This window comes from Lepidochelys kempii, chromosome 15 (genome assembly GCF_965140265.1).
Source record: "Lepidochelys kempii isolate rLepKem1 chromosome 15, rLepKem1.hap2, whole genome shotgun sequence".
Lineage (NCBI taxonomy): Eukaryota > Metazoa > Chordata > Testudines > Cheloniidae > Lepidochelys > Lepidochelys kempii.
This window is the reverse complement of record NC_133270.1, coordinates 13,075,935-13,090,598: the sequence shown is the minus strand read 5'-3', so window position 1 is coordinate 13,090,598 and position 14,664 is coordinate 13,075,935. Positions and strand designations below refer to the sequence as shown.

At 44.1% G+C, this 14,664-nt stretch overlaps 2 protein-coding genes across 9 annotated transcripts in view; one reads left to right on the top strand and one right to left on the bottom strand.

Annotated features, from left to right (window-relative positions):
• Window positions 1–46: 46 nt before the first annotated feature.
• MED15 (mediator complex subunit 15) overlaps window positions 47–14,664 on the top strand; it is a 41,722-nt gene continuing 27,104 nt past the window's right edge. For 5 of the 8 annotated variants that reach the window (XR_012155002.1, XM_073312350.1, XM_073312346.1 and 2 more), the window contains exons 1-4: window positions 47–197; window positions 11,590–11,677; window positions 13,472–13,523; window positions 14,477–14,506. Coding sequence is in view for 5 of the 8 variants with exons in the window: in XM_073312350.1 (XP_073168451.1) it covers window positions 130–197; window positions 11,590–11,677; window positions 13,472–13,523; window positions 14,477–14,506 (238 nt within the window). In the remaining 3 variants the exon portion in view is untranslated. Of the gene's footprint in view, window positions 198–11,588; window positions 11,678–12,361; window positions 12,457–13,471; window positions 13,524–14,476; window positions 14,507–14,664 lie in introns of those variants that run through there. The other 3 variants (XM_073312347.1, XM_073312345.1, XM_073312348.1) reach the window with 3 other exon arrangements.
• CCDC74B (coiled-coil domain containing 74B) overlaps window positions 1,650–14,664 on the bottom strand; it is a 53,625-nt gene continuing 40,610 nt past the window's right edge. The window contains exon 9 of the mRNA XM_073312361.1: window positions 1,650–1,863. Within this exon, the coding sequence (XP_073168462.1) occupies window positions 1,854–1,863 (10 nt within the window). The 3' untranslated portion in view covers window positions 1,650–1,853. The remainder of the gene's footprint in view (window positions 1,864–14,664) is intronic.

The window sequence follows — 14,664 nt, the reverse complement described above, 5'->3', positions numbered from 1 at the left end:
GCGCGCCCACTGCGCCGGAAGTTGATGTCACTTCCGGGTTAGCCTGTGGCGGATCGTCGTCAGCGGCGGAGGGAACCGCGGCGGCTGGGGTTGGTGGCGGCGGCGGCGGCGGCAGCGGCAAGGGCGGGGATGGACGTGTCTGGGCAGGAGACCGATTGGCGCAGCACGAACTTCCGGCAGAAGCTGGTCAGCCAGATGTGAGTACGGGGCCCCGTGGGGACGCGGGGGCGGAGCAGCCTAGGCCGCAAACGCGCCCTGCTTCGGCTGCCCGCTGCCCGGGCAGGGAGACTGGCTGGCCGGCCACCCGTGACACTCCCCGCCCTGCAGCCGGAGCGTGCGGGGCCCGCTCCCCGCAGTCGCCTGTCTCTGGCGCTGGCAGGCCGCCGCGATGTCTCTCTCTCTCTCTCTCTCCCTCCCTCTCTCCTGCCGTGTTGCACCGCCCCCGTCCTGGTCGGCAGCCGCTTCCTGTGGGGGTGGCCGCAGGGGCGGCCTGCCTCCTTGCTGCCCGCTGGCAGCCTCTAGGGGTGGCGCGCCCCCGCTACCCCACCACTCTCTCTCCCCGCCAGCCCGGTGTGTCTCTGGAGCTGGCTTCCCTGCCCCCGCCTCAGTTATCCGGAGCCAGCCGACCACACCGCTGCTCTTCTCCCCTGCCAGCGGTCTGTCCGGGGAGGGCGTAGTTCCCCCCACTTCCTTTCCCCACATCGGAGGAGGCTGGTCACGCTGCTTTTTCCCCTGAGCTCCTTTCCAGCCTCTTCTGTGGGCTCTGCTGATCATCCCGTGCGGCTTCCTGACCAACTGGGTAGCCTCTGGGGTTTCAGAACAATGTTAAATAAACCGCAGGCTGTGTGGGCCCTACGCTCTGCTCTGCTGTTTATGGGATGCAAATAATGTCAAACAGGCTTAACGTTTCTTTCAAGATGGTTAGATGTTTCACAATTTAACCACCTGGCCTCATTCCTGTAACCCTTGTTCCCGATCCTATTTTATTTGTTTTGGTCTTCATGGAGGTTCATGTCTGAATTTAGGTTATAAACTATTCAGGGCACGGAGTGGCTTTCTTTGTGCCTGTGAAGTGCCTCGCATGCTTTTTGGGTGCTCAGAGCTAATATGTTACACTTTTAGTTTGTTCTGTGAAGTCACTTGTCTTACACAAAGACAATCCGCAGGGGCAAGGAAACTTGGAGCTAATGCTCAAACTCTTTTTTTCTGTCCGTGCATGTCAATCTATAGCAGTCTTCTGTCAGTGGTATTTAAAAAATGGATGCTGATGAATATGTTCAAGAGAAACTTAAAATAACAGATTAAGTAAATGTATTAGTCTTGGCAAACAAAATCTTAATTAAAAATAAAATAGTTGTATAACAAGGAATGCCACTTAAACATTTAAAATTCTGGAAATTGGAAAATGGATAGTAATAAAAATACCCTCTAAGTTCATAGGCTAGTTTTGTGTTATCATTCTAAGCACTGACAGTTTTCCTCAGGTCCAAAACCTTTTGTGTTCTGCAAGTGATAGTGTTTCCCCTGAACTACATAACACATCTCAGACATAAAAGTAGCCATATATATTATTTTAATTTAAAAAAAATGCTTTTGCTGCTATTGGTAAATCATTATTATAGTGCTTTTATTGAGATTGGGTTCATGTGTCACATCTGAAATTACAGTTTGGCAGTTTGATCTTGTTGCAGTTAGAATAAAATAAGACTTGCCACAACCAGGGGTTATAATAGCCAGAGGTATGCTCGGTGTAATATATAGCAGCAGGGTTGGGAGTTGTTGCCTAGGAATGTTTTGAGGTCTGATCACGCATTGGTTCCTCTTCCTGTGCTTCCGTTTTCACCTTCAGTGACTCATAAGTAACTGAAATGTAAAGGAAATAATTAAAATAATTACTATGTAGATTTCCTTTGGAAAATGTTCTGTAACCATAGAAAGTGTTTAACAAGATCTTGCAAAATAGTCCTGAAAACTCACTAGTCCATGCACAAATCTTCTCGTTCACCTTTACAAGATGATGAAAATTAATGTTACTTGCCATTAACAAATATTCACACTATTAAGAATCATTTAAAATAAATTAAACTTGTATGAAAATATTCAAGTGACCCATCTTTAGACAGAGTCTCTAACCTAACTCTTGGATATGGTATAGCTGCGTAGGTGGTAAATGAGGCAGCTTCTGTTACTGCGACTCAAACATGGATTCACTCTATCAGTCTGATTTTAGGCATTTGCTGGAGATAGCCATGAAATGGTGGTATGGGCACAAGCAAAGCATCCATGCTAGTCTTGTTTCAATTATAAATAGCCTTGGATACTAGTGGCCACTAGGCTTTGCTGACTTTTCTGCAAAGCTTTTGGGAATGGATGTGAAGATGTTTCAGTATGTTTGTTCTTTGGAGAGCTCCAAAGGGTAGTAAGAGATGCTTATTCTTCCCTGCAGGGGGTTGTCTTGTGCAGGGTTCCATCTTATTTATGTGCATGTTTCAACTGGTAGGGGCAGTAGGGTTGTCAATGATGGATGACGCTTAGACCTTATGATTCTTTTTTATTAAACCTGGATTCTAGGTTCTTGTGATCTCCAACTGTTTGAGACAACTGGGGAAGTATATGGTAGAGAATGGCTTAGGCTCATTCTGATGGAAGCTGTGCTCTTAGGTACATGAAAATGTTAGAGGAGTGAGTGGGGGCTGAGAATGTCTTCTGTTTGAGGTGTGTATCCCACACTTGTCAGTGTGATTCAGTCTTTAGATTACTGTTGATCCATTGCTGTTCCTGGTCGTCAGCCGAGAATACCATGATGTGTCATTTTCCATCTATGGCTGCTCAGGAGGCTGAGACAGTTTCTCTGGTGTGTTTCTTGGTACTTGGATCCATGCCCTTGTAACAAGATTATTGCAGTGTGCTCAATTTGGGACAACCCTTGAAACCTTCAAAGCTTCACATAGGGCAGAATTGAATGGGATGAATGTGAACAGAATAGATAAGGGCTCTGCACAGGTGCCCTGTTTGGTTTAATTATATTCACTATTTCTACACTGTAAATACCTAGTTAGAAAGATGCCTGGTACTCATGGATTGCCTCTTGCTCTGTGTCTTCTCATAGGAGTTCTAATTCGTGGGATCCATTCTCACTGTAGATTCCTATCAGACTTCTATGGCCAGCGACAGGGTGTTCCCAGTAGAGAACTCACATCACTAGGCCCTTTACCCTTCAACAGTTTGCTCCAGTCTCGGGGTACTTAACAAAACTTATTTGCTTGCACTTTGTATTGGTCATTAATAATAGCAGCAGGTGATGCTATGGTGGTTGCTAGTAAAGAGTTGTTGAAAGTATATGTTTTATTGATTTAAGGTGCTTATTTTAGTATTATCACATAATATTTTTAAAAGTGCAGATATACAAAAATAATCTTAAATTGTTTACAGAGGGAAGGAAAAGTACTGATCCTTAAACTGTCAGCTGCAAAAACAAACTTATCAATGGGAGCCAGGTAATTGAAAAAGGTAAAATTGTCAGTAGGGAACAAAAAGCAGTAATATTTGCCTGTTAATTCACTAGGGCTTTACCAGTTACACTTACAGGGTGCTCATACCCAAAGGTATCTTTGGGTATATTATATGTTATAGTACATCTAAAATATCTGTTAAGAAAACATTAAGGTTGCAAAATCAAACACTCCAAAGTTAAGAAATGTCAGAATTAAGGGTGACTGTACAACTGGCAGCTAGATTCCACTCTCAGCACATTAAGTGCACCATAGTCCAGGCAGATGCTCCAACAAATGATGTAGATGAAGAGGACAAAGAGAGAGTCTATGCAGAATTGAACAACGTAATGAAAGAAATACCAAACCACAATCTTGTCTTGGTTATGGGAGATTTTAATGCCCAGATCAGAAATGACTGTTTCCTAACCTCTTCTTTCATCGGCCCACATACAACTGGAACAGTGACAGACAATGGCACAAGACTTCTTGTTTTTGGCACAAAATTCAATCTTAGCATCTGCAATTCTTTCTTCCAACATAAAAATGTACACAAAAAGACATGGATTTCACTAGATGACCTTACATAAAATGAGATCGACTATATCTGTGTAAGTCAGAGGTGGAAAACATCTGTGTCAGACACAAGTATTCAGAGGAGCCCATATAGGGAGCGATCACTACTTGCTGAAAGCAAACATCAAATTGAAGTTTAAAGTTCTCAAAAAGAAAGAAGACTCTGATTATTCAATACACAGAATTGTGTATTGAATACACAATACAATATTGCAGGATACGAAAAGAGTACCAGATAGAGGTCAAATACTGGTTTGAGGCCCTTAAAGATCTTGAAGAAAACGAAGTGGAAAAATACTGGAATCTTTCCAAAATAGCTATGCTAGAAGCAGCTGAAAAGATAATTGGTAGAAAGACAGGAAGCAATAAAGATCAGTGGAAGAAGAAACATGGAAAATTATAGACAAAAGAAAAAAACAAAAGGTTCTAGTGCTACAACATGCGACTGAAGAAACAAAACAAATCTACAGAACCTTGACAAAGCAGTAAAGAAACAATGCAAAAAAGATAAGCGGAATTGGATAGAAAATAAGACTAGTGAAGCTGAAGAAGCAGGGGAAAGAAACGATACAAGAACAGTCTACACGATCCTGAAACAGTTAACAGGATATGGATCAAAATTCACAAGTGTCCCAATGAAAGGGAAATCAGGAGAAATTTTGAAAAAAACAGGAGGAACAAGAAAATAAATGGGTGAAACACTTCAAAGAAGTGCTAAACCAACCAGAACCAATTGCAAGAATTTAACAATGATAAATAAACCATTAGACCTAGATATAGACGTATCTGATGTAAAAATCGAAGAAGTAAAAAGAAGCTGAAAAACAACAAGGCACCTGGATTGCACGACATTCATCCTGAGATGCTTAAATATGGAGGCAAAGATGTGGAATCAGTCATCTGTTCTCTGTGCAACAAAATATGGATGCAGGAGAATGTGCCGGAAGAATGGACCCTTGGTATCATCATCAAGTTACCAAAGAAAGGTGATCTAAACAATTGTTCAAATTGGAGGGGAGTATCTGTCACAGGAAAAGTATTAGCAGCAGTCCTCCTGAACAGAATGAAAGGAAAGATGAATACCATCCGACGTGAGCAACAATTTGGATTTAGACAAGGGAGATTGTGTACAGATGCTATTTTCACCCTGAAATGGATTATTGAGAACACAATTGAATTTCAAGGCAGTCTTACCATCACTTTTGTGGATTTTCAAAAGGCATTTGATAGTGTAAACAGAGAAACAATGTGGAAAATTGTGGAACAATATGGAATTCCAATAAAATTAATCAATATTATGAAGGCATTCTGTGTCAACTCAAAATGCTGCATTAAAATGGAAAAGGGGTTGAGTAAGCCATTCAGCATCAAGACAGGTGTAAGGCAGGGGTGCGTTCTGTCTCCTTTTTTTGTTTATGCTAGTCATCAACTATGGATTAAAACAATGCGACAGTGATACATATGGCCAAAAATGGAACAATTCAAGGCTATTTGGTCTAGACTTTGCAGATGACATAGCTCTTATTAATGAAGATGTCAACAGACTACAAAAATACAAAAACCAAGTGAAAAATAATGGAAAAGAAAGATTTAAGATACAATGCAAAGAAATGTAGAGTCATGTTAATGGGGACTACAGAGGCAGAAATCAAAACTGAAGAAGAGAAACTGGAGAAGGTGGACAATTTTATGTATCTTGGAAGTGCCATCAGCCAAGATGGTGCTTGTTCCGAGACAATAACAATTGGGAAGGCAAACATCTGGCAACTCAAAAACATCTCCCTCAAGACAAAACTGAATGTGTACAAAGCAATTGTTGTTGCCATCACAACGTATAGTGGTGAGACATGGCAACTTACCAAGATAGATAAGCAAAAGCTGGATGCATTTCATCACAGATGTTTGAGAAGAATATTGGGAATAACGTATAGAGATAGGAAGACGAATGAAGAAGTCAGAAAAATTACTAGACGAGGCACCCTCTCCCAAATCTATAAAAGAAGACATCAGTGGCTGGGACATGTGCTGAGAATGGAAAAAGAACGCTTACCAAATGCTGCCCTTGAATGAAAGCCAGAAAATGCAAGAAGAAAGACAGTGAATAACATGGAAACGAACAGTTCTGAACGACATCAAGCACCTCAACATGAAATGGGAAGATTTGGAGAGAAGGGCCGTTGACAGGCAAGGATGGCAGTTGTGGGTAGCCCAATGTGCAGCAAAGTATGGGATGGACTCAGGTCTAAGTAAGGTACAACCTTAATCTGGCCCCTTTGTGCATTATGATACAGACTTTATCCTCTGTCATTCAGCGAACTGGTTAGATGGTGGTCATTGAACAGGTAGGCTATTCAATATTTCTTTTTATCATCATTCATCCCGTGCATGATTTTCACACACTATCCAAACCCAGCTCTGAATACAGAATTAGTGCTGTCATTGTAGTATCTTAAATTCATTAGTGTTTGTAAAGAATTATCTTTACAACATCTATGTGAGGTGACTTCATCTTATCTCCATTTTAAAGTGTCAGCTAAATTTTGGTGTCAACTTTGAGAGCCAAGAGTCTGATTTTTCAAAGTAGTACTTTATATATTCAGAGCGGAGCTCTCATTGACCTCAGTTGCAGTTGTGAGTCCTCCGTACTTCTGCAAATCAGATCCCTGGTGTCTCAAGATGACTACCTAAAAAATGAACAGACTGTGGCCACCTGTGAACACCTTGGTTTGTGACTTGCAGAGTATCATGTATGAACTCTCTGGCAGAGGCAGGGATAGAATCTAATTCTTCGGGGTAGTATTCAGCTGCCTGACCCATGAGATCATCTTTTCTCTAATGCAGTGTCTCATTCACTACATATCTTCCACTTTCTCAGCAAATGAGTCAAGGGTCCTACAAATAAACAACTCATTTTCTACACAACCTTGATTTAATCCCTGAGTACTGTCCCACCTGTGCACTGAATGAAGCAGGGGTCCTATGGAAAAAATAGTGATTGTGAGAGATGGCAATTTCCCTGACAAATAGTATTAAATTAAGCTAAATCTTACTGAATCAAGTTTAAGTATCTTAGGAGTTCCTTGTATTAAAAATGCAAATATTAATGTATTAGTGTGGGCTTGTATGAAATGTCTCTGGAGGAAGACCTGAGTAAGGTAAACCAGGGAAAGTATTAGCAGCTTCACAGGACTATTTAACACAATGTGCCAGACAAGACTGAACTTTTAAAGTTAAGTGGGTTTTCCACTAAATCTCTAGGGAGAGGATATGCAAATGTACCCCATCCAGTTATGTAAGAATGTAGCCATTAGAAGCTTTGCCCTGAGGAGGAGACTTTTGTTTGCTGATCATCTGATATGTGAGGACAAGATCAGAGGCCCAAACTGTATAAAGGAGTGACTCACAGATTCATGGGGGTATTTGTTCTGAGCTAACAGCTGTTGTCAACTTGTAACCACAGGAAAACACACTTGGTGGGGTTTTACTCCTGCCAGAGCCCTTGCTGGAGTTGGGGTAATCTACGATAAGCTTATTAGCGTACATGTAGGCTCTTTTATTGTTTTAATATTTTCTCTGTAATGCTTTCACCTTAAGAATAAATGTGCTTGCTTTGGAAAACCTGTGTTGGACCTTAAATTGTGAGCAGTTACACAATTATGCCTCTGAGGAAAAAAACAAAGCAGGCCTGCTTGGGCAGTCTGACTTACTGTGGGGAACTGTGTAGCTTGGAAATATCTGGATCAGAAGGAATGAGGCACAGGTCTCTGTCCAAGCAAGGTGATGGCTGGGGAGCCAGAAGCCAGTGGGTGCCATTGGTGGATTACAGAAGGAACACAGGTGCAGATGCCCTGAACTGTGGCAGTGATTATGTAATTAGACTGTGTCATAATGTATACACACGAGGGTTGAATTACAGTTACATGCATGTGAGAATCAAAGACTAATTAGAGGGAGCTGGTCAAGCTTTTAGGTGTGTTGTGTTTAAATTATTTCAATATAGTGTAGTAAATTTAAGCCTCAATATAGGTTGTCGTCATTTCAAATTTAATTTTAAAATGAAATTTAAAAATCTATTAACAAAAAAACAAAACAGGTTTATCCACCTTGATCACAGCATGGTTCTCCCTTCCCACAAAGAGGAAAGTACCAGCTTTGGGGACACAGGTTAAGCAGCTGAGTGAGAGGATGCAGGAACAGTGCAGTGATCATAATAGTGACGATGTTTTTGAAAGGGAGGGATAGAGTTGAGGCAGTGCAAAAGAGGAAGGATTGTTCACTAGCTAGCATTTGGATCCTGGGAGACCTGGGTTCACTTCCCTGCTCCATGACAGACTTCCTGTGTGACCTAGGGCAAGTTACTTTGTAGTTCTGTCTTAATTCCCCATCTGCAAAAATGGGGCTAATATAGCATGCCCTATCTCACAGGGGTGTTATGAGGATAAATACATTAAATATCATGAGGTGCACTGATACTAGAGTGGTAGGGGCTATAGATGTATCATTGATGGATGTGGAAGTTTTGGGGGGAGAGACTGAAGTTCCCCAACAGCACCCACTGAATAGCTCCACTCTTCCCTGCACAATCCCAACACCTGTCACTGCTGCAACCTGCATATTCTCCCTTCCACTGTTCAGACATCTGTATCATTGCTCCAATGCCACCAACATGTTCTCTGTCATGCCATTGCATCAATGCCGCATGCTTTCCTTTGAGTCCTCCCACGCCAGCTCCATTCTCCTCTTAGTGATTCCATGCCCCTGGTAAGCTTGGAAGGACCATGGGGAGGTGCAAATGTGGTGGGGCTGTGAGCCAGATTGTGTCCTGTACCAGTTGGAGGGAAGAAGGGACAGGAGAGTGGAGATGCTGGGCGTGGTCTACACTTAAAATATATGTCAACAGCTACAGAGCTCAGGGGTGTGAAAAATCTACACTGAGTGCTGTATTTAGCTGTGCGTAACTAACTCCCAGTGTAGATGTAGTTAGGTCGACAAAAGAATGCTTCCATCAACCTAGCTACTGTCTCTTGGGAACATGCAGTTCTTATAGCAGTGGTTCTCAAACTCTGGGTCAAGACCCCAAAGTGAGTCGCTGGGGTCTGGAGCTGAAGATGTAGCCTGAGCTCTGCTGCTTGGGGCTTGGGCTCTGGCCACCCCCACCCAGGGTCATGTAGTAATTTTAGATGGCCGAAGGAGGTTGTAGTGCAATGAAGTTCGACGTCTGCTGTCATACGGCAATAGAAAAACCTCTTTGGTCACTATAGGCTGTATCTATCCTACAGGGCCATCTTTGCATAGCTACAGTCTCCGGAGTGTAGAAAAGGCCAAGATCTAGGCTTAGATTATGGGGAAGGGGCTCTGTGTGCAACTAGGAGGTTCAAAATGGTGTAAACTAGCTCATTCATCTCAATGCTATGTTCTTGTTCAGCTGAGAACACCCCAAGGAGATGAATACAATATGAAAAAATGGCTCTGAGATGTGTGGACTTCTCCATTCTTGTCAGTGTGTGTTTTCCTCCTTCTCCTCAGTGCCAGTGCTTGTGAACCTATGATATGCAGGTGGCATGCCTGTTCTGAGCTCCCAACCCAAAGGGCCCTCAGATACTGGCTCACAAAGGAGTGGGATAAGGGGAAGGGGCATGGCCCCCATATCCTGCTCATGGGAGACAGGGGCTCAGGCCTCCCAGAGGAGCAGCCCCCCCAACCCAGCTAACATGGGGAATAAGGAGAGGGGCTCAGACACTCCCCTACATCAGATCCTGTTTCACATGATAGTGGGGGGCAGGGACAGTGGTGTGGGGCTCCCCAGATTCCAGCACGCACAAAGGAGAGGAGAATGCAGGGTTGATGGGGGAGCCCCCACTCCCTCTACCACTCATCCCCAGGTCCTCCCTCCCAGAGTCCAACCCTTCTCACCCCCCCATCCTCTCCTGCCCTTGAACTCCCTTCCCTTTCTAAAGCCCCCTAATCCCTCCCTCCACACCTTCCTTACTCCCACACATTCACATTTCCCCTCACTGCTTCAACCATCCATATTCCTCATAAGTGTATGAAAAAAAATTAGAATCTAAAAATGTTATCAGGAGCTCATGTTAGGGTGTTGTGTATGAGGAACACCCTGACTTTAAACAAACTGAGGTCCATTGTTCAGGAAACATGACTGTATTATCCTAACTCTTTGATCTTCCTTAGAGTGAATCAAAGCTAATAGATTAATCATTGCTGGTGCTGTGCTATAATAAATTGGGGCCTTATCTTACTGAAGAGGCATGGAGAGGTTCAGGCCTTAGCATGTTTGGTATTGTGCTCAGGTCTAGCCGCTTTCACTTGCTGAAAAGACCCCATCCTAAACAACCCTTACATTTAGTAATGGAATAAATGAGAATTCCATACCAATCTATGGATAGGATCCTCTGAGAAATTGGAGCTGTTTAAAATATAGAGGAACCTGGCAAGAAACAGATGCTGGCCAGCCTGAGAGAAGTTGGAGAGGAACAAAGTCAGGCCTGGTCTACATTACAGAGTTAAGTTGGCATAAGGCAGCTTACCTTGACCTAACTCTGTAAGCGTCTACATTAAAATGTTGCCCACTATCTAAGTCTGTTGCCCACTACATTGACTTAATAACTCCACCTCCATGAGAGGCGTAGTGCTTAAGACGCAGTGTTCGTGTAGACATTGTATTACTCACATCGCCTGTTGGCTATCAGCCCCCCTCCCCCCATGGGGCTTACAGTCAGAGGAGGGTTGCCCCTGCCGCTCGGGGGCTCACTGCCAGAGCATGCTGCCCCTATTTCTGTGGTTATGAATCCAGAGCAGGTGAGGCTTGCACCACTTCTGTTTTTTACAAAAAAGCTTAACCACCCAGCCCATCAATAATGTACTGAATTTATAAAGCTTCAAGTATATACAATATTTATATTCCAGTAACGTTCAAAGTGCGTGCTCAGGATTGGCTGCTATTGACTGGGTGTTGTATAAACCTCATGTGAATACATGGGCCCTGCTTCAAAGGGTTAGTAATCAAAGGAGGCAGGTGATGTCGGAAAGGTGGAAAGAGGGGAACAATCAATGTCCCAAGTTAGTGTCTTTAAATGGCACTGGGCTAAAAGTAGCATGGAAGCCTCATGGCAACCTCCATAGCATGGAAGATGTTTATTTTGGGCCTCTGACAGGAGAAGATGGTCTCCTATGCACCTTGAAATGGAATCAGTTGCTGAATCTCATACCATCTCTGTCTGATGGGAGGTATTTCTTAGTTTCTTCCTTTCTAGCAAGGAGGTAAATGTCTAATTAGAGGAGGAGACTCCTATTGATGTGCTGGCTACCTGGCTATCTGCTATTGACGTTAATCAGATTGTGCATGTAAATCAGTGGAATTGGTTTCCTTTATGTTTTATGTATGCATGTATTTGTCAGTTATTCATTGGTGAAAAGTTGCCATCCATCTGTTCCCTAGGTAGGGAACGGGGTTTCAGCTGCCCTCTGTTAATGTCCTTCGTGAGTTCTGTGTCTTGTTTTGCAGTGATGAGGCCATGAGGAAGGCCGGTGTAGCCCACAATAAATCCAGCAAAGATATGGAGAATCATGTTTTTATGAAGGCCAAAACTCGGGTAAGGCACTTCCATGTATTTCCAATTGTGTGTGTCTTGGTCTGTTGTGAGTAGATGCATTTGGAAACCTGGTGTATCTAGTTGTCTAGCAACATCTGGCCAGGACACCTGCATAAACTATGTTAAATTTATACAGGAGCATTTAATGATGAGGGGGGAGCCAAAGTGCTTTGCACACTCCACAAAAAACAATGTGAAGTGAAATGTTTGGCAAAGACAATATGGTAAATTCCTATTATCACAAAAGATACAACAGGCCCTCCAGTGACCGTGAAGAACACAGGAGTGAGGTTTATAAGGTCTCATCAACCAACATGCAATTAACTGCATGGAACTCGCTTTATCTACAGCTTAGCTTGACTTGTGCTTAATTACATAGAATCATAGAATATCAGGGTTGGAAGGGACCTCAGGAGGTCATCTAGTCCAACCCCCTGCTCAAAGCAGGACCAATCCCCAATTTTTGCCCCAGATCCCTAAATGGCCCCCTCAAGGATTGAACTCACAACCCTGGGTTTAGCAGGCCAATGGTCAAACCACTGAGCTATCCCTCCCCCCATGGTTCAGGAGTGTGGATTTTTCACACCCCAAGCAATGTAGCTGGATTGACTTCACTTTTGAGTGTAGATCTGACTTAAGTAAAGGCGCTGGGTTGATCTATGCTGAAAACTTTTATTTGCATAGCTACAGCTTTCGAATGTGAAAAATTCATCCCACTGAGAGACATAGCTATGCCAACCTAACCCCTGGTGTAGACAGCACTACCGCTTCTCGAGGAGGTAAATTAATTACAGCAATGGGCATGGGCAGTGCGTCTAATAGGCAGGGGAAGGCTGTGCCTACCCAAACAGCCCCACATGGCCCTGCCCACACTCTGTACAGAGGCCCCCTCCTGCTGCTGGTTGGCCCCAGCCCAGGCAGGCTGCTCCTTTCCCGGGAAGGGAAGCCTGCTGGGACTATGGTGGCTGGAATTTGAGGTAGCTGTGGCTACCCGCTGCTGGGGGGGCCCCAGCACTGGGGCCATGCCATCCAGCACTCCAGGGCTGGAGGGGACAGGGGTCCGCGCGCCGCCTACCAATCTGGGGGGGGGGCTGCTTTCTGCCCACCCACCCAATGCTCTGGGGGGGCTGGGAGGGGCTGTGTGCCGCCTGCCTGGTGCTCTGGGGGGCCACCCGCCCGGTGCTCAGTTGGCTGGGGGAAAGGGGTCGTGCGCAGCTCACCCACCTGGTGCTCTGGGGTTGGGGGGCATAGGGGGGTTGGTAGCTGCAGGAGAGGGGGGATTTGGGTTGGGGAGAGGGTCCTCAGCTGGAAGGGGTGAGCCAGGCCAGGGGCTGGCCTCCCTGAGCCTGTGGTTCACCCACCACCCATGGCAATGGGAGAACCCCTCCTGTTGCTGTAGTCAGTGTCTACACTTAAAATGCCACAGTGGCACAGCTGCAGTTGTGCAACTATAGCACTTCAGGTGCAGACATAGCCTTTCTTGGTCTATAAACACATATAGGGTACTACTGGTATGTAGCTGTACTGGCAGTTGTCTACCTCTTCTACCCAGCATTTGCTGTTTCTGCTTCTGTCCTGCACAGTTAAGCACAATGACCTTTTCTTTAGAAAGTACCCCGCCCATTTCAGTTCCTGAGCACATCATGAACTGTTATGAAAAGCATACCGGTCCTGAAGGAGGAGGGCCCCTTCTGTTACACGGTGGGAGTGGCAGTGTGAGGAACGGAAACAGTGAGTCATGGAGTGTGTTGCTTCCCCATTCTGTGCTAAGCTGTTTCTTGTTTTCAACTTTAGGAGGAATATCTTTCTCTTGTGGCCAGACTTATTATCCATTTTCGAGACATTCGTAAGTAATCCATGTATTTATTTGTTATAGAAGTTCTAGAAGTGCTAGCTTTCTGGGTGGCTTGAGTCTGCTAGTTCTGACTGGCATTCTCCAAGAGTTGCTTCAGTAGTTTCTGCTGCTGGATATGTGCCCAGCTCTTGAATGTGTAATATTCTTTACAATATCTGTCTAGAACTGAAGAACCCACTAGAAAGTTCTTGATATCTCCACTTTTCATTGCACCAAATGTTTTCTCTGAGGTCATCCTCCCTCTCCATTTCCATCACAACCAGAATGCTGTGAAGACAAATTGGCTGAGCTTCATTTCTTTGTTCTGCTTTGATTTGCAAATGAATTAAAAAGCATTCAGTTATGCAATATTAAAGTACATTTTATCCTCAGCATGGAATCCTGAATTAGGGTATCTGCCCTTCTGTTTAGTGTTATTCCTCCAGAAATAAGTCTCTGGAATGGAACAAACAGTCTCAAAGTGCTTAATGAGTCTTCCTAGGTGTGGAAATACTGGAGGAAGCCACCTGTCATACACTGCACCAGGAAGTGTATAGAGGAGCTGCCTCAGATGCTTGTCCCATTCTGTAGAAAATTTCACAAAGCAAGCATTAATCTTGACGCCTGGGAGTGAAATCTGACTTGCAGAGCTCTTACACTGGCAGAACCGTGTGGGATGTTGCTGGCAATGATTGACATTACAGAGCATGTCTGCAGCAGCATTCCATGGCCAGCTGGGATGCTAAGTTCCTGATCAGGAAGTAACCTAGGAGCTCTCTAGCTTGCTGCCTAGGGTAGGGAATGTGGGTAAAATGTTTGGAGGCACTTTGGCATGGGGCTAACTAATGGGAAGCAATTCTTTGCGCTATTAATGCATTGGTTGTTGGGAATAACAGTTTAAATTGCTGTTCAACAAAATGCAGCAAAATTTATAACTTGTGTATGTATTCACTCTTATTTTCTAGACAATAAGAAATCTCAGGCTTCGGTCAGTGGTAAGAACATTTTTTCAGACTAAATGAAAAATTGTCAGTATTTTTGGTGGCATATGAAGTGGGGAGGGAGGGCTTACTGCCGACTTGCAGCAAAGGAGGGCAACTTAAATTCTTAATAAATCATACTGTGGTGAGGAGGAAAGTTCTAGTGAGCCTTC